The sequence below is a fragment of the Miscanthus floridulus genome, chromosome 9 (assembly GCF_019320115.1).
Source record: "Miscanthus floridulus cultivar M001 chromosome 9, ASM1932011v1, whole genome shotgun sequence".
NCBI classification, from domain to species: Eukaryota; Viridiplantae; Streptophyta; class Magnoliopsida; order Poales; family Poaceae; genus Miscanthus; species Miscanthus floridulus.
The window spans coordinates 119,066,222-119,093,924 of record NC_089588.1 but is presented as its reverse complement, the minus strand read 5'-3'; the positions used below and the strand labels follow the sequence as shown (position 1 = coordinate 119,093,924).

Here is a 27,703-nt window from a genome sequence, read left to right as displayed (position 1 = left end):
CGCATGTTATATGAAATGACTATTCATCTTCTGCAGCAAGTAGAAAGCCAGTGTCTTTCTGAGTGTCGAATGACTTGCAAGCAAGTCGATATTCGACGAAGCTATTATGCTCAACCTAAGTCCCTGAAAAATGCACCCTATCAATTGAGGTACATTTTCATGCGACTTCTCCGGCCTTCGGCACGCGGCATCGGCATCTACATCGGCTTCGCCTTCGCCAAGCTTTTCGACATGAGGGGCTTTGCCACCACCTTTGGTGACTTCACCAACATCACCTTCACCAAAAACCTTTTTTCAGGAGGGCCTTCAGCGAACAACATTGCAGGAGGGCCTTCGCCAACACCTTCGGCACACCAAAATAGCTCACCATCAACAAGTCGGCACGAGTGGCTTCACCAACACCTTCATCGCCTGCACCATCATCGGCTCCACCAAGCGCCTTTGCAGGAGGGTCCTCGACAGGAGGGGCTTCACCATCATCTTGACCTACCACAACGGCTCGAAAGCCTTTGTCAACACCTTCAGCATCAATGCCCATAATGACTTATCATCATTGTCGAGCTTAAGGGGCTACATCAACTCCTTCGACACCAAGGTCTACCACACCTTCGTCAACCACTTCGACTCGAGGGGCTCATCGGCAACTCCAGTCCAAACACCTACCTCTAGTACTATGACTACATCAACTACACCAAGGGAGACGGAGGATTTGGTCACGAGCACCGTCCAAGAGGGGCTAGGGGAGCATACTGGAGGACCAGTAACTCCGGAACATGAGTCTTTTGCCCGGCGCTCGTGAGAAGATACTAAAGACGAAAATATCCACGCCGAGAAGGCTCGGAGATGAAGACCCCACGCCGAGAAGGCCTAGAAGATGAAGACCTCTACACCGAGAAGGCTTGAAGATAGAGACCTTCGTGCCAAGAAGAGCCCAAAGCCGAAGACCTGTGAGTCAAGAAGATGTTGGAGGAGAAAGCCTTGACAATGAAGGACTACGTGTTAGGCAAAGCCAACGAACTATGTCATAGAAATGAAGAAAGAAGCCGAAGACCAAAGGCGAAGGCATCCAAAAAATCAAGGCACACAGAGCTAGAAGCCTCGAAAGTTAGAACATGTATAGTCTATAGTCGTGCGCGTGCTCTTTTCTCCATGCCCTTTTTCCCATAGGGTTTTTGGGATGGAGTTTTTAGTGAGACGTGCATGTGTAGGTTGCGAAGGGCAATCCTCGCAACCAAGGTTCGATTTGTATTATGCCTCCTCTTGTATGAGCATCTACTAGGTCATGTAGTACCGGCCATAACCTAGTAGTTGAGGGGCTGCTATTAGGGGAAGCCCATGTGGTGTATGGGCCAAACTCCCCCTTGAAGAGGCCCAATAGGGGTTAGTGTAGTAGTTTGTGAAATTCACCCCCACCAAGGGGGCATATGTAAATTGCCATTGCCAATATAATGCCAAGAGCATGAGGGCAAGGGGTCTCTCTTCTCTCTCACTTATTTTTCACAAACCCTAGATGTTGTCTCACTCTCCCCTCTCTCACACACACTAGGCGGGAGGTAGAAGAGGGAGGGAGAACAGAGCGCGCGCACACACACAGCACAAGCACCAGCATTGGCCGAAACTCAACATAGGAGATGGCAAAACTAAACTCTCTCTCTCTCTCTCTTTACTGAGTTATAGTGGAAGCAATATATACAATTCTACCCATCTAATCCTAGTATACAGATATGTCAGACTGCCATGCTGCTACAGTGACTAGATGTCACAGTAAGGCTGACTTTGGCGCCTGCTCCTACTATGGCTACAGTGTAGCAGGGGGAGGCTTTCGGTGCCTGCCCCTGCCGTGGCTACAGTGCAGTAGGGGAGCCTTTCGGGCCGCCCCTGCTGTGTGTACAGAGGCGGAGCAGCAGATTACTTTACATCACATACTGTTGATGATCGCCTTACTGCTATGTACAGAGAAGCGTCAAAGATCATTGGCATCGGCAAGTCAAATGCTGATCTCGTGTCAATGCTGTCGCCCAATAGGGATGACGAGTCCAACCAGAAGATGAAGGTTGTTTTTGTTGTCGGAGTTGGTGGGCTCGACAAAACTACTCTTGCCAAGGCAGTGTATGATAAGCTTAAATCTCTGTTTGGTTATGGGGCTTTTGTTCCTGTCGGCCAAGATCCTGTCTTGAAGAAAGTCTTTAGAGACATTCTTATAGATCTTCACAAGGACAAATACACAGATTTGAAATACACAATGTTGGATGAAAGGCAACTCATCAACGAGCTCCATGATTTCCTTCGAACAAAGAGGTATGAAAGAATAAGCCACCCAATGATTTTGCACTAATTTATGTATTGTTAGCGTTACCACAATATTTTCTCATAGCTCCAATCCTTTGTGTGCGTGAAACCTTGAAATTCTTAAAGTGATGAACCAGAAAACATGTAATTGATGATGGTGGTAAAGAGGGGTTAGGATTTTTGAGTTTTTGATGTTCTAGGGCTGGGTTTGGGCTGCTGGGATTACAAACGAGAGGTTGGGGAAGTTAATACACCATGAGAGGAGGTAGGCGATAGGTGGAGCGATACAAAATGAAGTGATTGGCATGGATCTTTGCTTGGAAAGGTTTTATAAACAACAAATATTTGTGGTATAACCTTTGCCATGGTGGTATCAAACCATTTTAGTTTATCTTCCAGAATGAATAAAGTTTAAGTGATTAGTGTAGTATAACCTGTTCCATGGTGCAATCAAACCATTTCCCTGCAGTTAACAGCACACTGTCAGCTATGTGTGGTGGAGGAAAATGGTTGGGTGGAGTTAACTGTGGGGGAGCTCCAAAATTAAGTGATTAGTGTGGCAGTTTATAGTATATATACTTTTAAAGATGAAAAGATTAACCAGAAAACAAGTTGTCTATATAACCGGTGTCGTGGTGCAATCAAACTATTTTAGTTTGACTTCTAGAACGAAAAAGGTATAATTCTACTTAAAAGTTGTTGTTTCCACTACTACAATTTGATTCGTCATTGAGTATTTTTCTTGCAGGCATTATGAACTCTCTATATTATAATTAAGTATTGTCGGTTAATTGCTGGCTAGTTAGAAAGATTAGTCAAGAAGTGAGTATTTATGTCATTGTCTGAGTATGACTTCAACTATTATTCGTCGTGATGACACACTTTATTGCTTTCTGGGATCCAGATGGCTTTAGTTTCTGATTGCTCTAACACTTTTATGTGCATAGGTATTTTATCATTATTGATGACATATGGGAGCCACAGACTTGGGAAAGAATCAAACTGGCTCTTGTTGAGAATAACCATGGAAGTAGAACAATCACAACTACTCGTAAATTTCAAGTTGCCAATGAAGCAGATGAGGTTTACAAGCTACAAACACTTTCTCATGACAACTCCAAAAGGTTGTTTTATATGAGGTTATTTGGTCATGAAGACAAATGTCCAAATAATCATCAGGATGAGTTATCTAGTGCCATTCTAAAGAAATGTGGTGGAATTCCATTGGCTATCATCACGATGGCTAGTTTGCTATTGGGTAAATCAAGAGAAAATTGGATTGAGGTGTGCAACTCTCCTGGTTTCTATCAAGATAAGGATGAAAGGCATATGGAAAATACTACACATATATTGTCTCTTAGTTACTATGACCTTCCTTCTCATTTGAAGACTTGTTTGTTGTATCTAAGTGTATTTCCTGAAGACTCTCTTATTGATAGGGATTCTTTGATATGGAAGTGGATAGCTGAAGGATTTGTTGAGAAGAAACCAGGACGTGGATTATTTGAGGTCGGAGAGCAATACTTCCACGACCTCATTAATAGAAGCATGATCCAGGGGGTGTATTCTAAAGTCTATGGCATCAAGTATTGTCGTGTTCATGATATGGTGCTTGATCTCATTGTTTCCATGTGACGTGAGGAAGACTTTGTCATTGATGATGGTATATTATCACAAAGCCAGGCATGTCGGTTAGCCCCCAAAAATAGGGAACTGGATCTCACTCGGGATACTCATGTGAAACTACCACTTGTGAGGTCATTTATTGTCACGCAATGTGCTATTGTTAATTGGGCATTGCATCCAAGATTGAAACTCATCCGTGTGTTAGCTTTGGAGGATTGCACATTTAGGACCCCTTTGGATTGTAGGAAAGTTTCCAGTTTCCTGCGTTTCTCCTGTGAAAATGAACTGATTCCTATGAAATTCCTGTACAATTCCTGTAAAATTCCTGTGTTCCAAAGGGGGCCTTAGAGAAGGATGCCACAACCTTGCGTATATTGGAAATCTACTTCATTTAAGGTACCTTGGGATGCAATATTTATGTGTTGAAGAGCTCCCAAGAGGAATCCGAGGAATAGGCGCCCCGAAGTTTCTACAAACATTGGAGTTGGGGGGGATTATTGGATACCCATGTTGGACTGCTAGGATCATCTAGGTGTAGATCTCGCGGGTGGATTCACTTCTATTTGGCTTAATACAACCAACAGTGGACTTGGGGAGAGGGAGATAGCGAGAGAGGGGAGTAGATGCCTGACCATCACGCTTGGAGGAGGAGGAGCCGTCCATGGCGGCGGTGTCCGGTAGCGGTGGCGTCCCGGCGGTGTCTGGTGCCGATGAGCCGGAGTCGAGGAAAGTGGCGGTGGAACTTCCTGTCGCCTTCAGCGCACCCTTAATCGGTTAGGGTTTGTAGGTGGGGTTTAGGCGGCGTTAGTTCACCTCGTACTACGAGGCCCGACCCCCACCTCCTTTATATGGCGCTGCGCGATGGGGGCCCACCAGCCAGGTGTACAGCTGGGCGCCCCCGATCAGGGCACGGATCAAGGCCCCGACTCGGTCATTGGACCGAGTCGGGAGGAGATCAACCTTACATTCTCCCCCTTGATCTCAACTTATAACTTAAACTTAAAAACTTATTTCTTTTTCCCGTTTCATCTCAGATTAGTGCATAGAGCGTGCCTTGTCATAACAGTTAGTACCATTAGACTAACAGCTACAATACACCTCTCTGTTTTGAAATAGATTCGCAACTAGGCCCTTATTGTCCAAGGATCATTGGCTTTCCCGTAAACCCATGTTAGCTAAGTGTTCTCTGAACACATTGGCCGGTAAGCCTTTTGTAAGCGGATCCGCAAGTATTTTCTTTGTGCTTACATGCTCAAGACTAATGGAATGATCCCAGACTTTGTCTTTCACAAGATAAAACTTTATGTCAATGTGTTTGGCACCACCGCTTGACTTATTGTTGTGAGCATAACATGCTGCTGGCTCATTGTTGCAGTATAACTTGAGTGGCCTATGAATGTCGTCGACCACTTTCAACCCGGGCATAAATTTCTTTAGCCAGTTCACATGCCCCGTGGCCTCATAACATGCTACAAACTCAGCATACATCGTAGACGATGCAGTGACGGTTTGCTTTGAGCTTTTCCACGATATAGCTCCTCCCACGAGAGTGAATACATAGCCTGATGTTGATTTTCTATCATCTACATCTCCCATGAAATCTAAATCTGAATATCCCTCTATATGTAGGGAATCAGATTTTCTGTACGTTAGCTTGAGGCCTTTTGTGCCTTGCACATAACGCAAAGCTTTCTTTACCATTCTCCAGTGTTCTATTCCTGGATTACTCTAATATCTGCCAAGTATCCCGGTAACAAAAGCTAAGTCAGAGCATATACATACTTGAGCATTCTGTAAGCTTCCGACAGCTAAAGCATATGGAACCGCTTTCATTCGATCGATCTCATATTGGTTGCTGGGACATTGGAATTCCCCAAAACTATCGCCCTTAACTATGGGAGCAGGTGAAGGCTTACATGCATGCATACTGTATTTCTTTAGAACCTTTTCTATGTATGCCTTTTGCGATAATTCTAAAACCCCTTTTCTTCTATCTCGGTGAATCTCTATTCCTAGAACGAACGAAACTTCACCGAGACCTTTCATATCAAAATTTGAGGACAAGAACTTCTTCATCTCCTGTAGTAGATTAACATCACTACTAGCAAGTAAGATGTCATCCACATACAAGATTAGAAAAATAAATTTCCCAGTCTTGAACTTTGTATAAATGCAATTGTCCTCCACATTCTCTTTAAACCCAAACTTCCTTATTGTTCCATCAAACTTTAAATACCATTGTCTAGAGGCTTGTTTTAATCCGTAAATGGATTTCTTCGGGCAGCATCCCATATGTTCATTTCCTTCCACGACAAAACCTTTTTGTTGTACCATATAAACATTTTCATCCAGATCCCCATTAAGGAAAGCTATCTTTACATCCATCTGATGTAGTTCTAAAACGTAATGTGCCACTAACGCCATTATGATTCTAAAAGAATCCTTACATGAGACTGGAGAAAATGTCTCATTATAGTCTATTCCTTCTCTTTGCGTGAAGCCTTTCGCCACAAGTCGTACTTTAAATCTTTCCACATTTCTTTTGGAGTCACATTTTGTTTTGTAGACCCATTTACAGCCTACTGTCTTGGCTCCTTTAGGAATTTCTTCTAAATCCTAGACTTCATTGCTACTCATGGATCTCATTTCATCTTCCATGGCTTCAAGCCACTTCGATGAGTGAGCGCTTCTCTAGGCTTCTTCAAACGAGGTGGGATCTCCCTCCATTTGAAATTCTTCACAATCATAGACTTCGTAGTCATTAGGAACAGCTGATTTTCTATCTCTTTGAGACCTTCCGGGGGCCTCATTAGTTGGCACTTGTTCCATATGGGGCTGTTGTTGCTCTTCCTCATGTGCAACAACGGGTTCTATAGGATCCTAAAGGATAGGTTCCTCGTCTTCATTTGTTGTTGCCATGGGAGAACTAACAACAGGTGATGTAACCATAGTGACCTGTACTATCAGTGCAGCAGCAACAGGTATCGAGAAAAAAGGCTTCTGAATCATCGGAGTGGGTACGTACACCCGCTTCTCCTCAAGGCTAATTTCTCGGGATACCATGCTCCCCCTGACCATCTCATCCTCTAAGAACACAGCGTGTCTTGTTTCTATAAACTTCGTATGTCTATTAGGACAATAGAAGCGATAACCTTTTGACTTATCTAGATAGCCAATGAAATGACAATTGATTGTCTTGGAATCTAGCTTCCCAATGTTTGGGTTAAATACTTTAGCCTCAGCTAGATAGCCCCACACACGTAAATTGTTAAGTGAGGGTTCCCTTTCTATCCATAACTCATATGGTGTTTTGGGCACCGACTTGCTTGGTACTCAATTGAGAATATGAATGGCGGGTTTTAATGCCTTCATCCACAAACTTATTGGTAAAGTGGAGTAACTTATCATACTTCTCACCATATCCATTAATGTATGGTTACATCTTTCAGCTACTCCATTCTGCTGAGGCTCGCCTGGTGTTGAGTACTAGGCAACTATGCCATTTTCCAACAAAAACCTTATAAAAGGTCGAGGAACTTGGCCATATGGGGTATGTCAACTGTAGTACACCCCCACGGTCGGATCTTACTATCTTAATCTTCAAATTGTGCTGATTTTCTACTTCAGCCTTAAATATCTTAAATTTATCCAATGCTTCTGATCTTTCCTTAATTTGATAAATATAGCCATAACGAGAAAAATAATTTGTGAATGTTATAAAAGAATCCTAACCATCCATGTTTTTCATAGGAAACGGACCACAGATATCTGTGTGAATTATTTCCAAAATTCCTGCACTTCATTTGGCATCTTTATTTATTTTCATAACATACTTTCCCTTAATGCAATCGATGCATTGTTCTAAATCTAAAAATTCTAAGGGCGGAAGAATTGATTTCTTAATTAATCATTCAATTCTCCCCCTCAAAATATGGCCTAAACGTCAGTGCCATAATTTCGAAGATACGTCATCATTTTTTTCCGCTTATTTCTTACATTCATAGATGAGAAGACATTCTCATTCTTAGTGCTCACAACATTCACATTCTCACAAAGTGATTATAAATAAAGCTTGTCTTGTCGGAAGGCAAGACCAACACACTTATGATTAAACATAATCTTACATTGGCCATTACCAAAATAGCAGTCAAATCCATCATCGTCTAAACGTGAAACACTTATTAAGTTTCTACGCAAAGAGGGTACATAAAGGACATCTGTAAGCTTAAGTACAAAGCCATCATTTAATTCTAATGGGAGTTCTCCAATGGCTTCAACTTTAGCTTCGACTCCATTTGCTACCTTAATGTGTCTTTCTCATCTTTGCAGGGTCCTCCTCGTATGAAATCCCTGTAATGAATTTGCAGCATGAATAGTTGCACCTGAATGAATCCACCAAGTGGATTTTGCATAAATTAAATACAAGGACTCATCTATAAATGTAATAATGTTCTCATATTTTCTCATCAGGTGCTTCAGGAACTCTGGGCAATCCTTCTGGTAGTGTCCCTTTTTCTTCCACCATTTGCAGGTGTCCTTGTCTACTTAAACATGGCTGAATTTCTGATGGTGATCAGTCTGTGGGGACTTTCCTTGTGACTTATAAGAGAAGATACTGTCCCACTGAGGTTTCCCTTGTGGTTTACCATTCTGATTGTTAAAATTCTTCTTCTTGTTGTGCTTCACATGGTTGATGGTGTCACCATGTGAGCTCTTAAACCTCTCCTCTTCTTGCACACACATGGCAATGAGCTTCTCAATATCCCATTTTTTAGGCTGTAAGTTGTAATTAACAATAAAAGTTTCATACTCTTTAGGCAAAGAAGCAAAAATCAAGTGAACTAGGAACTCATCCTTGAGCCCCATGTCCATTGGCTTGAGCTTGGATGTTGTGTTGCTCATTCTCAGTATGTGCTCTCTTATCCCGCTACCAGTGTATTTCTCATTGACTAACCTCTTAATAAGAGTGCTTGCATAAGCCTTTGAAGAGCCAGTAAACTGACTCTCTACTTTCTTGAGATACTTAGTGGCGGTAGTACATTCTGGGATTGCCCCCCTTATGGGATCCTCAATGGAGCTCTTGATCACTATCAATCACTTGCGGTTTGAGCTAACCCACTTTGCATGATCAAGGTCATACTTCATTCTTACTGTTGCATGCTCACGCTGCTGAGTAGTGAAAGCTGCATTAGCCTCATTTTCTTCCCTCATCGGCTCCTCAAGTTCAATGGGACAGGGTGAGGTAAGTGCTAGGTCGTTGTCAGACAGTGCAAGTGCCATCACAAGCTTCTCTCGCCATACGCGTTGCTACTGTTGAGAGGCAGAATGGCCGAGATAAACATTATTGGGTTGTAGCTTGAAAACAAAATCAGAGAAGGTGAGAAACCTTTAACATAATAATTGTACACCTTAATTTAACGTTGGTCAAAATTAAAACATACAATGTTCTTCTACATTAACTCTACATCACCGTTGGGTAGAAATAGAATTAATGCATAAAACTCATAAATAAATTATAATATTGCTATTATCAACTTTGGTCAGAAAAATAGCAATATCATGAATACAACATTCTTCTACATTAATTCTATATCAACATTCGGCGGACATGGAATTAATGCATGGAAAAACCTTATGAATAAACTTATAATATTGTTGTCATCAACGTTGGTCAGAAAATAACAATACCATAATTTAACTTAAACAAAACGACTACTCTTCCAATTAAAATTTTCCCGTTGGTTCCTTTTTAATTAGAGGATAAATACAATCATAGCAGCGGAAACTTGAACTTAATTTGTGAATTTTACCCACAGGAAAACTCCTCTTAAAAAATTTTATTTGAGCCATTAACCAATTTCCAGGAAAAAACTAAATTCTCTAGAAAAGGAAAAAGAAAAAGGGCTCAATCCTCTCAGTTCTTTCGGCCCGACCGCGGAGACGGCCTGGCCCATCTCGCAGAGCAGCCCTGCTCTCGTCCCGCGTTGGCTGCTCCATCGAGCGCAAAGTCTTTCCCAGGCCTAAGCAGGGAAATCAACTTCCCACCTGGGCCTAAAGCCGGTCTAGCTACTCTGCGCCGTCCGATCACGATCGACAGCGCTATGCGTGTGTTTCGGGCGAACAAAACTCATCGCCGGCCGACTGCCCCGAACCGTAAGTCATTCTTCTCCCTCCCCTTTCTCTCTCAGCACTGCCACACGAGTGAGCGAGCAAGAACCGAGCAGCAGCCGCCCGTGGAACCCGTGTTGGACTGCTAGGATCATCTAGGTGTAGATCTCACGGGTGGATTCACTTCTATTTGGCTTAAAACAACCAACAGTGGACTTGGGGAGAGGGAGTTAGAGAGAGAGGGGAGTAGATGCCTGACCATCGGGCTTAGAGGAGGAGGAGCTGTCCATGGCGGCGGTGTCTGGTGGCGGCGAGCTAGAGTCGAGGAAGGTGGCGGTGGAACTTCCCGTCGCCTTCAGTGCCCCCTTGATCGGTTAGGGTTTGTAGGCGGAGTTTAGGCGGCGTTAGTGAACCTCGTACTGCGAGCCCTGGCCCCCACCTCCTTTATATGGCGCTGCATGATGGGACCCACCAGCCAGGTGTATGGCTGGGTGCCCCCGATCAGGGCGCGGATCAACCTTACAGCCCAAAGTTGACGTGTAGCATTGGCATGCTCAAACAGTTGGTATGCCTACGAGCTGAGCAGATCAGGGTACCAGATGGGGTAATAGGGAGGTTGACTTCACTGGAGGAGCTACAGATAGGAGGACCTCGTCACAATGATGAGTCCCGGAGGCAGTTTGTGAAGGATCTAGGCAACCTGTGTGAACTCAGGGTGCTTAGGATTAATAATATAAGTAATATGGATGAGAGCATGCAGATAGATTTGGTGCGGTCTCTTTGCAATCTCAAGAAGATGCAGCATCTCACACTGGATGATTCAATTGGTAGGGTTAATATGACTGCCTAGGATGCAGCAGTACCATCTCAAGATCTTCGTTGTTTGTTTCTTCCTTATATCAGCTTCCCCAATTTACCGTCATGGATTAAGTCTGCGCATCACTACGTCAGAATAGCACTTCACTGCCAATTCAAAATACCCCATCACTACCGGATTTTGAACCGGCACAACCATACCGGCAGTGATGAGGGTAAGCTATCACTGTCGGTTCCTACAAACCGGCAGTGTTCTTCATCTTCACTGCCGGTTCTTTACACAATCGACAGTGTTCATTTCCATCAACATTGCCGGTTCATAAGACCACCCGGTAGAGTTCAGTTCCAACAACACTGTCGGTTTGTGTTTCAACCGATAGTGTTGTAGTAAGAATCACTGCTGGTTTGTGACAAGAACCGGTAGTGATGGCTAAGCCAAAGCTGCCGGTTTGTGGCTTGAGCCGATAGTGCCATCACTGCCGGTTTTGTTGCTAACTGACAGTGATGTTTACGACAATATTGCCGGTTTTCTGATAACCAGCAGTGATGTCACGTTCGCATTTTATTGTTTTATAATTAATTTTAATTTATATTTTTTCATGGAATCGGGTTTCGCTTTATATACGCTACGTAGACGATAGGTCCATCAATATTAAACATTACAAATATTACGGTTACAATTCAAATGTTCTTATCCATATCTCGATCCCTCAAAATAAAAAAGAAATGTTCTCGTACTTCACAGATTGTGCAATGCTTCTCGGACTTCTTACAATAATCTGGCGAGCCGCTCTGGGCCATACTGGTCCTTGTACGTCATGGATTGTGCAATGGAAAATACTCCATCTTTTTCCAATGCCTCGGCTAAGATGAATTTTGCTAGCTCTGATTGCAGTGCGATGACCTCCATGTCTAATAGCCTTTCGTGGTTATATTTCTTGCGCTGTCGTTCAAAAAAGATGATATCCAAAGAGGAACAGTAAATCATTTTGTTGAATTGTTAACAGACATAAATGAAATGGGGATTATACACACCAACTTATCGGCTTCTTTCGATTTCCCACCGATGTAGCGAAGCATTGCCCACATTACATAAAACTCGCATTCATTGTTTTCCGCCTGTTGTTTTAGGTACTTCCCCTCCATTTCGACAACCTTGAATGGGGCATGCGTCCCACCGATATGTCTTCTTCGGACACTGAGCAACATTAAAGGGAGAAACATTAGAAAGCGGTATGTGTGATTAGAAAATAATATGTTATTAGGATCGCTTACTAATTCAGCACTGCCACCAGTGCATCCAGATGATGAAATGGTTTTTTCTTCGAGTCCCACACCTCGATCAGATTTTTGGCAAGATTAACACAAATGAAGACGAAATGGTTGCTGCAATCACATAATCCTAATTATCGAATAATCTTAACGAAAAAAGAAGCATAAAATTAAAAGCCGAGAACACATACTCGCAGTTGTAGGGTAGAAGTATGTGGGTTTTGTTCTTCATCGTGAATTCGTCGAAAATAGCAATCAATCTTTGTTTCAGGTCTTCCACGTCACATCCATCGAGGCCTAGACATGTCCTCTCATTGACTCGCAAGGGGTCCAAGAAGCCTATGTAATCCCATTTGCTTTTTAGAATGCAAAATTTTGCTATACACCTACATAAAATCATGGGAAGTGCTCAAAAGTTAACAATTTGTGTCTCGAGAGAGTAGTTAATTGTAATATCGTGCGTGTAGGGTACTTACATAGTCCACAGCTTCAACATTTGAACATCGAGAGAGCGTTTCTAGTATAGCTGGAACAAGCACTCTCACTCGACATCAAACTTCTCTTCTTCAGGATAATGGAAAATATGTGGTGAACGGATAATAACCTCAAAACCAAAGTCGTCCGTCTCTGTTGCTTGAGCCATATAATATTCATGTAACTGGCGCATATATGTTGTCAGATTTTTATACTCATGATCGGGAACCAAAAGATTGCCCCTTTCATACTTCATTGCCGGTGTTCCCATCCCTTGTGCATCATAATAGATGTTCGCGGCCTCTTCCATGGTTAATCCTAGGTTGTCTTCGACGTACTTCTGTATGTTCCTTAAATCTTTATTGTGTATTTCTTCGTCTCTTGTTATAGCGTATTTATTCTGTGTTTGCCTTTCGAATTTGGACTTCAACAAAAATGAAGGCAGTGAGGCACAGAGATTGAAGAAACTAACACAATCTTCCTTCGAGATGTGTGCTATAAATTTTTCTTTCATCAAGGTGGTAACGCTGCCACTGAACGACCTTTTTTCTTTTTTGTTGGTCCACTTTGGGAGCATTACCGACCGAATCCAAGGACATTTTCTGCGACTGCGAGGATGTCCTTGATCTTGTTTTGGGCTGAGGTGGAGGAGGAGGAGGATGATGACGATGAGAATTCTGTTTTCCCGATGCTGATGAAGATGGAGGAGGAGGAGGAGTCTCTTTTCTCGGGGCTGATGAAGATGGAGTCGAACGAGGAGGAATAGAAGGAGACCTCTGTCTTCTTGGGGGTGATGGCTCCAGATGAGGAGGGGAGTGATCTCTGTTGGGAGATGGTGAGTGATCATCGTGGGTGGGCGAAGACTCGCAGTCGTCCTCATCATCAGAGGATAATTGATGGTCAAGCTTAATGAAGTCTTCAGCCAGGCCACTTGAGAGCCCTTGTTTTGACCAAGTTTTGGTATGTCTTCCGCTACAGGGTACTCAATGGGTATCTTGTTATACTTCTTATCAAGTATTCTATCAATGGTGACATGAGTATACCCCTGTGGAATTGGGTGGCCATTAATTGTCCCATCTCCCACAGGCCAGGCCTGGCCAAGTGCCACCTTGTCCTTTGTCCTTTCCTGATGGATGTACAACTTGACATTGACGGGTTCAGTGATGCCATCCACTGGATGAGGCACATTCGTCTCTTCTTCGTCAAGCGAGGTTGATCTGCAGCTGCTGCGACCCCTAAACTGTGGGCTAAAGGCAGTAGGAGTAGGGTTTTGTGGTACTCCTGAGCCCTTGGACAGGAAAATTTGCTCAACTCGTGCTTCAACAGTCGCCTCAATCCATGCTTCCATTCTATCTTCCATCTCTTTTAGTCACCTCCAATACTCTGACTCCTGTTCTTCTCTACCCCTTGAGTGGCTTCGTAAGTGTTAGATTCTTGGGGGAATGCTAGTTTCCAAGGAACAACACTGGTTCCTCTAGTGCGACTAGGGTGCTCCTTGGTTCTGAGTGCTTGGGTGAGCACGTCTTTCTCCCTATTAGAAGTGCGAGTCCCTTGCCTCACCTCCTAGTTACCTAGGAGATCCTCTGGATGAGTTCGCTTATGGGTTGATTTGTGGAGCTAAAGCTCCCATCCTCCGCATGTCGTACATTCCTCCCCATATAGTATATTACCGATCTGGGCTCCCAATCGGTGGTCTCAACCTAAACGCCTTCCTCAGCAAGGTGATCCATCTTTTGAAGTTTTGCTTCAAATTCTGGCATCTTTTTGGCATAGCCACGAGAGCCGAGATGATGAGGATTCGTCGCTTTCTACGAGTTCTCCTTATTCTTCCTGCTCAGTTCTAAGTACTCGGATAACCTGTATTCCTTGAAATCCTGCCAAAAGTCCTTCTGCTTGCTAAACTGTCCACCATTGAAATCTGGCTCTTTATTTTGGAGGACAAAATTCTTGTACAATGTCCCCTTGAAATTCTTGAAGCATGTCCCCATGATTTCTTTTGCTTTTTTCTTAACTAACTCCCTGTCATACTCCGTTGGGAAAGTGAAATACTCTGGGATCTTAACATCCCATATGTAATCCTTCTCACTTTCGAGAACCCTCCATGGGTCATCATCTTTCTCAATCCACTTCATGTACCCAATCGGGATGAAGTCCCTAACAAGTAACCCGAGGATAGTCTTGTATTTGGTCAAAGCTATAGGCGGTGAGAGTGGATCCCCGAATTCATCGAACTCAGTAATGTGCCAGTGTGCATTCCAACCAATAGGAATCTTTGACACGCCTCGCTTGGATCTGGCCTTCCTGCTACCCGAACCCTCTGGCTCCTCGGCCAGCAGAGGCTCCTGCTAGAGACACCAAGTAAGCTATGACCCTCTCAATTGATTAGCGTGTGTGGTTACATAGTCACATGATACCAAAGTTACCTGGCCATCTTGGTCATTTTGACCTAGATCGAGCAGGCCAGACGGGGTCTATGGCTGCTCATTCTCACCGTCCTGATTAACACCGTCACCGTTTGTCGGATCATGCAGCTCTCCTGTCCTAGCGATATCAGCAGCTTCTTGTTGCTAATCTGTTCTTCAGCGACGGGGTAACAGGCGACAATGAGTCATGGCTGTGACACGATCGTGGTTAGTATTGGCTGTGGACAACTACTAATAGCATATGTTCATATATATATATACACATATATATATAATATGTTTAATGCAAAGTCTAATAATAATTCCACATACAACAAAGTCAAATAATAACATATGTTCACCTAGAACAAATTCATTGTTTGATTGACCACATATAACAAAGTCCACCTACTGTTCTACGAAACTAAGCCTACATCAACTTCCAAATAAGAAAAGCAATGACCATAGTCATAAATAAAAGCATGATATCTTTCCAAGACCAAGGAGTAATTCTCCTAATCTTCACATCTCCGGCGGGTGGCTTCTCTTCAATCTCCAGTGCCAGCGGATGGCCATGTTTTGCATTCATTGGACCATAGTAGGCCGGTTGCCCATGGTTTGCAAGGTAGGCCGGATGACTATAGTAGGCCCTCAAAGCTTCAGCTTTTGTGTTGTACTTTTTGTGCAAATTATCAGGGTAGCGATTGACTCGAGCATAGCAATCTTCCTAGGTTCAATAAATCCCAGGCATGTGACCAACATGCACTACATACCATGCCATGGTTGCCTATACATTTAAGTAAATTAGGCATGTGGTAACTGGTAATAGTAACTCACTAAACTAGGGAAGCTTAAGAGTAAGAACATTGTTCGGTAATACATTGTCAGTATTGCTCATGTGCAAGATGAATAACCAAATTCTTCGTTGCTCCCAATAGTCATATTATACCGATTGGTTTATGAATTTTGGAGGAAGCTGAAATTGACTTATATGGTCATATCTTAATAAAATCCACTTATTCAGGTGTCACCTATCTATGTCATGTTTTACATTGCCATTAGTATCTTAAAAAACCTCTCATTGATGCATTGGTAATCCACACACTGTTATATCGAAATCTACATGAAACATGAGGCTATGGATACCACTGCTCTAATGAACAATATTTGTAGGTATGTCAATGGGGCTTTTCTTGTAAAAGGGTTGATGAACAAATAATAGAAAACCACATCTTCCAGGAAATTAAAAAATCAACTAGATGCATTTTTGGGATGCTGGTGCATGTTTGTGCCATTGAAATGTATCATTTCTTCTCCTGACTGATAGAGAGGCGAGAGCACACAAATTCGTACTTGAACATCAAATACATAGCTACAGTGATTGCATCAAGATCACACAATACATCATCATCAGTAATCATCTAAAATCTGCTAGAAAAGACTATCTTAGTAAGGATGCTAGAAAGCTCATAAAAACCAGCAAATGCTCTCCGAAGTCACAAGGCGTCCGAGCCCTGGCCAGACAGCTTAATCTAGTCCTAGACATTTAAAATTGAATGCCTAGGATTCTTGCCTGAACAAACAAACATACCCTAACAACATCATCAATGTGGGCATACACTATCAACTGTCTTAAAAAACTATAATACACATACGAGTGGATGTATTAGAACTATTTTTTTCCTAACACAGTGTATATTTGTCACTTTCTTCTTGTCCCAACCACTCCATGTTATGCCATCTTGTGACTTGGTCACTTTACTCATCCCGTGCTCTTGAGAAAATGCATGCTAAGCCACAACGTATAGCTCCATATGTGTCTCTGCGATTTGTCAGGTGAGGCGCCGACTTCTTCTGCAAGCTACAATGAGGCGCTACTATTAAGATAGGAACTAGGAGGGAGAAGCGCTACTATGAGGCGCTAACACCGTGGGGCATTTCATCAAACACACAGCAGGTAGTGAGCCATGCACTCACCGTGGGGGAGGGAAAACAACTGTCCGCGCGCTCCTGAAGGCCTCGATGGTGCGAGTGCTCCTCAACGCACTCACCGGGAAGGAGGAGGGGCACGGCCGGTATCGTGGACGACGAATGAGGGCATGGACGGCATGGTGCTCCGGCTTGGGGCGGTGGACGGCGTGGGGCGGTGCTCCGGCGTGGGGTGGTGCTCTGGCGTGGGGCGGTGGACGGCGTGGCGCGGTGCTCCAGCGACACGGGGGGAGGGGTTGGCGCGGGGTTGAAATGAATTTGGATAATTTCAACCCATGCCTCTTTTATACCAGTATCTCATCACTATCAATTGTAAGTCGAAACCGACAGTCATGGGGGTACATCACTGTCGGGTCACTCCCCAAACCGATAGTGATGGGTGTACATCACTACCAGCTCATTCCCCAAACCGGCAGTGATGTGGTTTAGCAGTTAGGTGTTAAGTAGGATAACTTTTCATTTTTTTCGAACTCCTCCAACTGGCGTAATGGTTAACACCCCTCAACCTAGCCTCCGAGACCCGTGTTCGAGTCCCAGGCGGCCCATATTTTTTTGTTCAATTTTATAAATTATTTAATTAATTCGGGAAATAGCTCATCACTGCCGGTTCGCATTATAAACCTACAGTGATGAGGGTACATCACTGCCGATCATTCCCCAAACTGGCAGTGATGTGGTGTAGCAGTTTTTTTTGAAAAATGTAGCAGTTAGGTGTTAAGTAGGATAACTTTTCATTTTTTTCGAACTCCTCCGACTGGCTCAACGGTTAACACCCCTCAACCTAGCCCCCGAGACCCGTGTTCGAGGCCCAGGAGGCCCATATTTTTTGTTCAATTTTATAAATTATTTAATTAATTAGGAAAATAGCTCATCACTGTCGGTTCGCATTATAAACCGACAGTGATGAGGGTACATCACTGTCGGTTCATTCCCCAAACCGAAAGTGTTGTTGTGTAGCAGTTTTTTTTTGGGAAATGTAGCATTGTACTGTATTTTTTTATATATTGAATAAATAGAAGCATACGAATATGACACCGGAATGCCTATGAACCACAGAAACCTTGATAACCTACGTGTATAGTCATGGTTCGATAAAAATGCACATGTACCTCTGTGAAGCATGTATACTACGCCTAAGTCGTAATGGCTTAAAAAAATTTTAGCAAGCATGTACACCCAAATTAAGATCCCACACATGATCTGAGGTTTTTTTGATAATTTTTTTTATTTATTATATTTTTCTCTGTGCCGAATGAGACAAAAGAGGGTGAATTTCATCTTGGGCCCAATAGATTTTGTCATCCACCTCCACAAAATTCTTATCCCTAGGGAACATTAGAGTCTGTGTAAAAGTTTGGCACCATTCTGGATCTTTTCGTGGGTAGACTCAGTTCAACATATAATTAAACGGTGTCGTCACGCGAAAATTCAATTAAACCTTAGAAAGTAACAAACCTCTCCGAAAAATCCCAAAGTTGGTGTTTCCATCATACGTGGCACATGCAAGCCTAAGAAAAAGTTTGAGACGAATACGACACCGAAATGCCTATGAACCACAGAAACCTTGATAACCTATGTGTATAGTCATGGTTCGATGAAAATACACATGTACCTCTGTGAAGCATGTATACTCCGCCTATGTCGAAATGGCTTGAAATTTGTTTGGCAAGCATGTACAGCCAAAATAATACCCCACACAAGATCTGAGGTTTTTCTGATCATTTTTTATTATATTTTTCTCTATGCCGAATGAGACAAAAGAGGGTGAATTTCATCTTGGACCCAATAGATTTTGTCATCCACCTCCACAAAATTCTAATCCCTAGGGCACATTAGAGCCTGTGTAAAAGTTTGGCACCATTCTGGATCTTTTCGTGGGTAGACTCAGTTGAACCTATAATAAAACGGTGTCGTCGCGCAGAAATTCAATTAAACCTCAAAAAGTAGCAAACCATCTCCGGAAAATCCCAAACTTGGTGTTTCCTTCACACATGGCACGTGCAAACCTAAGAAAAAGTTTGAAACGAATACGACACCGAAATGCCTATGAACCACAGAAACCTTGATAACCTATGTTATAGTCATAGTTCCATGAAAAGGAACATGTACCTCTGTGAAGCATGTATACTCCATCTATGTCGAAATGGATTGTATTTATTTTGGCAAACATGTACACCCAAATTAAGACCCCACATAGGATCTGAGTTTTTTTTATCATTTTTTTATTTATTATATTTTTCTCTGTGCCGAATGAGACAAAAGAGGGTGAATTTCATCTTGGACCCAATAGATTTTGTCATCCACATCCACAAAATTCTAATCCCTAGGGCACATTAGAGCCTGTGTAAAAGTTTGGTGCTATTCCGGATCTTTTTGTGGGTAGACTCAGTTCAACCTATAATTAATCGGTGTCGTCGCGCAGAACTTCAATTAAACCTCAGAAAGTAGTAAACCATCTCCGAAAAATCCCAAACTTGGTGTTTCTTTCACACATGGCATGTGCAAGCCTAAAAAAAGTTTGAGACAAATACGACACCGGAATGCCTATGAACCACAGAAACCTTGATAACCTATGTGTATAGTCTTGGTTCGATGAAAAGACACATGTACCTCTGTGAACCATGTAGACTCCGCCTATGTCAAAATGGCTTGAAATTTTTTTGGCTAGCATGTACAACCTAATTAAGACCCCACACAGGATCTGAGGTTTTTCTGATAATTTTTTTATTTATTATATTTTTCTCTGTGCCGAATGAGACAAAAGAGGGTGAATTTAATCTTGGACCCAACAGATTTTGTCATCCACCTCCACAAAATTCTTATCCCTAGGGAACATTAGAGCCTGTGTAAAAGTGTGGCACCATTCCGGATCTTTTTTGTGGGTAGACTCAGTTCAAAATATAATAAAACGGTGTCGTCGCCGGAAATTCAATTAAACCTCAGAAAGTACCAAACCATCTCCGGAAAATCCCAAACTTGGTGTTTCCATCATACATGGCACATGCAAGCCTAAGAAAAAGTTTGAGATGAATACGACACCAAAATGCCTATGAACCACAGAAACCTTGATAACCTATGTGTATAGTCATGGTTCGATAAAAATGCACATGTACCTCTGTGAAGCATGTATACTCCGCCTATGTCATAATGGCTTGAAATTTTTTTGGCAAGCATGTACAGCCAAATTAAGACCCCACACAGGATCTGAGGTTTTTCTAATCATTTTTTTATTTATTATATTTTTCTTTGTGCCGAATGAGACAAAAGAGGGTGAATTTCATCTTTGACCCAATAGATTTTGTCATCCACCTCCACAAAATTCTATTCCCTAGGGTACATTAGAGCCTATGTAAAAGTTTGGCACCATTCCAGATCTTTTCGTGGGTAGACTCGGTTCAACCTATAATAAAACGGTGTCGTCGCGCGGAAATTCAATTAAACCTCAAAAAAGTAGCAACCCATCTTCGGAAAATCCCAAACTTGGTGTTTCCTTCACACATGGCACATGCAAACCTAAGAAAAAGTTTGAGATGAATACGACACCAAAATGCCTATGAACCACAGAAACCTTGATAACCTATGTGTATAGTCATGGTTCGATCAAAAGGCACATGTACCTCTGTGCAGCATGTATACTCCGCCTACGTCGAAATGGATTGAAATTTTTTTGGCAAGCATATACACCCAAATGAAGACCCCACACAGGATCTGAGTTTTTTCTGATCATTTTTTTATTTATTATATTTTTCTCTGTGCCGAATGAGACAAAAGAGGGTGAATTTCATCTTGGACCCAACAGATTTTGTCATCCACCTCCACAAAATTCTTATTCCTAGGGCACATTAGAGTCTGTGTAAAAGTTTGGCACCATTCCGGATCTTTTCGTGGGTAGACTTAGTTCAACCTATAATTAAACAGTGTCATCGCGCGGAAATTCAATTAAACCTCAGAAAGTAGCAAACCATCTCCGAAAAATCCCAAACATGGTGTTTCCTTCACACGTGGCACGTGCAAGCCTAAGAAAAAGTTTGAGATGAATACGACACCGGAATGCCTATGAACCACAGAAACCTTGATAACCTATGTGTATAGTCATGGCTCGATGAAAAGGCACATGTACCTCTGTGAAGCATGTATACTTCGCCTATGTTGATATAGCTTGAAATTTTTTTGGCAAGCATGTACACCCAAATTAAGACCCCACACAGGATCTGAGGTTTTTCTGATCATTTTTTTATTTATTATATTTTTCTCTGTGCCGAATGAGACAAAAGAGGGTGAATTTCATTTTGGACACAATAGATTTTGTCAACCACCTCCACAAATTTATTATCCCTAGGGCACATTAGAGCCTATGTAAAAGTTTGGCACCATTCCGGATCTTTTCGTGGGTAGACTCAGTTCAACCTATAATACAACGGTGTCGTCGCGCAGAAATTCAATTAAACCTCATAAAGTAGCAAACCATCTTCGGAAAATCCCAAACTTGGTGTTTCCTTCACACGTGACACGTGCAAGCCTAAGAAAAAGTTTGAGATGAATACGACACCGAAATGTATATTTCTAGTTGCCCAACAAATGTTACACGAATTACATGCATGACAATAATTAAACACATAAAGCCGTACAAATTAAAATTATAACCCAATTAAACTACGACCTTGAAAACAACCTAATAAACATTAATTACTATCAGAATCACTGCCGGGTTCGATCGGGCCACGCACACTAACATGCCTCTGTAGCCATATATGGTAATTGATGTCACGGATTATGTATCCGCTTGTATCGATGAAGTCCAATGCCCGTATGAGTACACTCTCTCGCGCCTCACAATACCGAAAGAATGGTCGGCCATAGATGTAACCTACTGAACAACCACTGCCCTTATTAGTAATCCTTATGCAGAGTGAGCTGGTCGAGGTTACCATTGCAGAAGTCCTAATCGTACCCAAGTTGCTCCGTTGCTAGGTCTAAAACGGCCCACAAGCCACATGCAGCATAGGTAAGGTCCTAGAGCGCAATCAGCATGCGGAGAAAAAGAAAAAAAAATTAGAGAATGTTATTACAATAATAAACAACAAATAACCATGACTCAGGTATAAGTGACCATTTTACCACATCCGCACAGTTGTAGCTCGCAAACCATTCGCTTGCTTGCGGGACGGGGATATCACCAGCATTCAAAGCAAGTGCCTTGAAGTACGAGAAATCAGGCACATCATAGCAAACATGTCGAAGTGCCTCTAAACAGATGCACACGGCACTAAATTGGGTACTTATCATGTCCAGGCTCTGTCTTCCCGTCTCGTGGATATGGTTCTAATGATTTGCACCCCTCAAAGGGATGGAAAAACTGAGTTCACACGTCTATAGCCGACCACTTGCATTAGATGTCGTGTTCTCGATGATGTCCTATATAAAGAACCAGCTAAGTGATGTTTGCAACCAATCTATTGGGGATATAGTCTGTGGCATATATGTATGCAACAATAATATTAAACTAATTACACTTATTTGTTAGCATAAAAAACAAAAGATGTTGGAAAATATTTCATACAATAGCTGGAACAGGGAATCATGGAATGGGCACATTAGGAGCGAATGGCTCATCGCCAGGGTGGAAACCTGGTTCTTGTGGTGGGCTAGGTCCGTTGTTCATACCACCTGATCGATAAAATGCCAAAAAAATATGAACATAAAATATATGCACAAAAAATTCTTCCAAGTAAAATGTGGCAACATAATTAAATATAGATCGAATGCAAGGAATAAGAATATATATAAATGTAGAATGCAAAGAAACATGAATATAAATATAGATCAAATGAATATAGATAGAATATTGGAGAAGACAACATATCAATACCATTGAAAAATGCAGGAGCCATGACCAAATCACATAGAGAGATAATGGATTTCTTAAGAAGTGAGAGTGAAACATGAGAAATGAGATTGTGAGAGTTCGTGGGTGGGTGGGATCGATGTATGTGGCCGGCGGTTTGTTTTATATAGGGGGGCATGGACATCACTGTCGGTTTGTAAGTAGAACCGACAGTGAAAGTTAATATCACTGCCGGTTTGTAAGTAGAACCGACAGTGAAGGTGCATATATGTAAAGGATATATTTATTTATATAGTACAGTGGGAAAGTTTTAACAACAACGATATATTTATTTAGATAGTAATGAAATACATCAAAAAATAACAAAAATATTAGAAATAAATTACATATACGATAAAAAAGACCTTACACTAAAATTCTATATACGATAACAAAGACCAATTTGCATACATGTCAATGTTACAATCAATGTGTATCAACACATTATAATGTAACCACCTCAGTAGCATTCTTCTAGCACCACAACTAGGGTCAAACAGCAGCACCGAGGTGATCTACGAGCTATACCGGTTGGAGATGACAAGGTGGCATTGATGAATCCACCTTGTCTGTACATGGCCTTTTTCCAAATGCGCACCGCATCGGATGGCTCTGTGAACCTTGTGGCATCTCCAATCTTCGGCGTTGCTCTATCTTCAGTAGCATTCTTCTAGTACCTCTTATGTGCACCATTTTGGTGGACTACGACGCATAACGATATCTGTGGTTTGTTGTGAGAGGAAAACATTGTATTATGGCTGATAAGGCCTGGCTGAAACCAACATGCATGGAGAGGCTAGCTCCTGGCCGAAGGCCATTTTATAGGGGCTAGCAGTCGTGGTACATTTTTATTTCTGAACTAAAGTTGTTGGGGTAGGTGGGAGCAGTGTTCCAACTGTTGTTGTCAGTGGGAGCACTGTTGGCATATGAGGAGCATCTACACATCACTGTCGGTTTTAGTTTAAAAACCGACAGTGAATGGAGGCTTCTGTGTCGGTTTAAGCAACCAACAGTGATAAACGCTATCACTGCCGGTTTTAAAACCAAAACCGGCAGTGATTTGGTGTAGCAGTTTTTTTTAAATGTAGCAGTTAGGTGTTAAGTAGGACAACTTTTTATTTTCTTTCGAACTCCTCCGATAGGCTCAACGGTTAAGACCTCTCAACCTGGCCCCCGAGACCCGTGTTCGAGTCCCAGGCTGCCCAAATTTTTTTGTTCAATTTTATAATTATGTAATTAATTCGGGAAATAGCTCATCACTACCGGTTCTCATTATAATCCGACAGTGATGAGGGTACATCACTGCCGGTTCATTCCCCAAACCGGTAGTGATGTGGTGTAGCAGTTTTTTTTGAAAATATAGCAGTTAGGTGTTAAGTATGATAACTTTTCATTTTCTTTCGAACTCTTCCTACTAGCTCAATGGTTAAAACACCTCAACTTAGCCCCCGAGAATGGATCACTCAACAGTCAACACGTGTTCGAGTCCAAGGTGGCCCAAAATTTTTGTTTCAATTTTATAAATTATTAAATGAATTTTCTCTGTGCACCTTCTTTCTCTGTGGCCTTCTTAGTGTTCCTCTTCATCTTGGCCTAATCTGGAGACTAGAACAGTACACACATCAAGTAAATGGATCACTCAACAGTCAACACACAAGCCACAGGCATTCCCATTCACATCTCCAGGAGCACATACATCAATGATCAATGAAGGTTGGAGCTACTACACCTTTGCTCAATGCCTACTGTGGGCTGGGCTCCTTCGAGTATTGCGAGCAGGGACTACAAACTGGTTTGGGACCAGTGGCGTCTAGGAGCTATGGATCCCTCACTACTAGTAGTAGCTCAGAAGAGAATGGCCGCCCCAATGTCCTTCTATCGAAAGTCTAGACATATATATATTTATATTTATATTTAGCTGGTGTTTAAATTTAGAGAGTAAAGTTTAGAAATGTTACATCCGATGTCTAATCGAGTGTTTGAATAGTAATAAGGTCAGTCTCAATGGTAGTTTTAAATAACTTTCATTCTCATTAATTGCTATGATACGTCAGCATATTTGCTGAGTTGGCAGAGTATTAACGAGGAGGAGAGAGGAGATGAGAGTTTCATCAGGATCAAACATTCTTAACGGTTATGTGCATAATGATTACATAGTTAACAATAATCTAACTATCTTTATGTGCATCAACAATGAGGGCCTCATTGTGATCAAGCCGTACGTAAGCAGGTTCGTCACCCTCTTGAAGGATAGGTAGGGGTACGTTCGCCCCGAATGGAGGCATTTCCTGATAGCCCCTGTACTCTTCTTCGTCCATCACTCCATCGACACCGACAATCTTCCTTTTCCCTTCTAGGACTACTTTTAGCCTTCCTTTTGTCTTGTTGTCCCTTGCATAGAAGACTTGCATAACATCTCTTACAAGGACGAAGGGGTCGTCTCTTTATGCGGTCTTAGTGAGATCAACGGTAGTGAACCCTTCGCTGTCAGTGTTGATTTCCTCGAGCCAGACCCACTGGCAGTGAAAAAGAGCTGCCTTCAATGGACCGTAGGCTAGCTCCCATATCTCCTCTATGAAACCATAGTATGTCGCATGCACGTTGTCGTTTTTGTCGTGAGCATCGAAACGAACACCACAATTTTCATATGTGCTCTTTCCATCTTGCTTTTTTGTGTAAAATGTGAATCCATTGATCTCATACCCTTGGTACTTAAGATATGTACTCGAAGGTCCCTTGGCTAAGGCATCTAGTTGATTACCCAACTTTATTCCAAGCAAGCGACGTCGCAACCAGTTGACAAATTCCTCCTTATGTTTTTTATCCAGCCAAGCCTGTGACCTGCTCGGATACAGAGTTTGCAGTGATTGCCTGTGCTCATCAATGTATGGCATCACACCCTCGGCATGTTGGAGAACAACGAACTGTGACTGTCTGAAAGAAACAGGGTTGTCTACTATAACAGATTTCTCCCCAATCGTTCCTTTGCCACGTAGTCTTCCCTCGTGATGAGATTCTGGAACTCCGACCCTTTTGATGTCCAGATAATATGTGCAGAACTCAATGGCCTCCGCCATTAACCATACTTCAACCATGCCCCCTTCTGGCCTGAATCTGTTCCTAACATACCACCTGAAAACTTTCATCAATCTTTCGAAAGGGAACATCTGATGCAGGTACTTTGGGCCAAGGGCTATAATTTGGTCAACAAGATGAATGAGCAGATGCAATGAGATATCAAAGTAAGTCGGCGGGAAATGCATCTCAAGCCTAACGAGAGTTTCGGCTATGTCCCGCTGTAGCTGCTCTAGCGTGGACACATCAATGACCTTTTTTGAGATCGCATTGAAGAACGAGCAAAGCTTTATGATTGGGGCACGGACCTTTGGGGGGAGGATACCATGCAGGGCAATAGGGAGCAGCTGAGTCATAATGACATGACAGTCATGGGCCTTCATAGGGCCATAGTTGAACTTGAGTTCTCTCATGTTCACTAGCCTCTTCGGGTTCACACAGTAGCCCATCGGGACTTTGAGTTCATTGAAGAAAGAAATAAGCGCACGCTTTTCTTCCTTCTTCAATGTCCATGACGCAACCGGAAGTTCAAACTGGCCATTCTCTAGCTCCACGGGATGCAGCTCCTTCCTAATTCCCAAGTGTTGCATGTCCAGGCGTGTGGCTAGTGAATCCTTTGATGTCCCCCCGGTGTCCATCAAGGTTTTAAGAGTGTTAGCGCACACATTTTTAGTGATGTGCATGGGATCAAGACAGTGGCGTACACTCAGAAATGGCCAGTAAGGTAGTTTCCAGAAAACCATTTTTTTCTTCCAAACGCTCCCATCAAGCGCTGCTATTGCATTGTCCCCCTTCCCAAGGACAACCTCCAGTTTGTTGAGTTCTCGAAGTATCGCAGGCCCGTCTCGATATTTTGGAGCTAAGCGTTTCTCAATAGTACCATTGAAATCTTTTATGTTCCTGCGGTAAGGGTGATCCTTAGGTAGGAACATACGGTGTTCCATATAAACTATCTTTGAGTTATTTGGTAGATTTACCGCATCGGTGTCGTCCAAGCACTTGACACATCCAGTATAGCCTTTTGTCTTCTCTCCGGACAACGAACCTCGACCTGGTAGGTCGGTAATTGTAGCGATAAGTACTCCCTTGATCCTGACATGTTCCTTTTTGTACTCGTCCCAAACATCCGGCAAACCCTTTTCAAACATCTTCACTAGTTCATCGATCACTGGTTCTAGAAATACATCGATGTCATTCCCAGGTTGTCTTGGCCCTTGGATCAGTAGTGGCATCTAGATGTACGACCGCTTCATACAGACCCAAGGTGGAAGGTTGTATATACAGAGCGTCACTGCCCAGGTGCTATGATTGCTTCTAACCTGGTCGAAAGGATTCATCCCATCTGTGCTCAAAGCAAACCAAGGGTGCATTACCTCTCCACCGATGTCCTTATAGAACATAGTATTGACAGTCCTCCAGTCATGCCCATCGGCGGGGTGCCTCATCATTGTATCTTTCTTACGCTCTTCGCCATGCCAGTGCAACAGCTTGGCTGACTTTGCACATGCAAACAACCTATGCACCCGGGGAGCTATAGGGAAATACCAAACGACCTTTACGGGACCTCCTCTGGTCTTGGTACTCTCATCTGACGGCCCTTCCTCGTACCATGGAGCTTCACACTTGGGGCACTTGTCCAAGTCGTTGTATTTTTCTCCACGGTACAATATGCAATCATTGGAACACGCGTGGATTTTTTCAACCTCGAGGCCGATGGGGCAGATCATTAAGTGTCTTTTCTAGCAACTCATTTTTTTCTGGGAGCATT

General features: G+C 42.6%; 1 protein-coding gene across 1 annotated transcript; it reads left to right on the top strand.

The window, feature by feature from the left end:
- The first annotated feature begins 1,948 nt into the window (after window positions 1–1,948).
- On the top strand, window positions 1,949–3,924 carry LOC136480718 (disease resistance protein RGA5-like). The gene is made up of 2 exons (XM_066478183.1): window positions 1,949–2,298; window positions 3,237–3,924. Exons 1-2 carry the CDS (start codon window positions 1,949–1,951, stop codon window positions 3,922–3,924), a joined length of 1,038 nt encoding a protein of 345 aa, XP_066334280.1.
- Window positions 3,925–27,703: the final 23,779 nt, after the last annotated feature.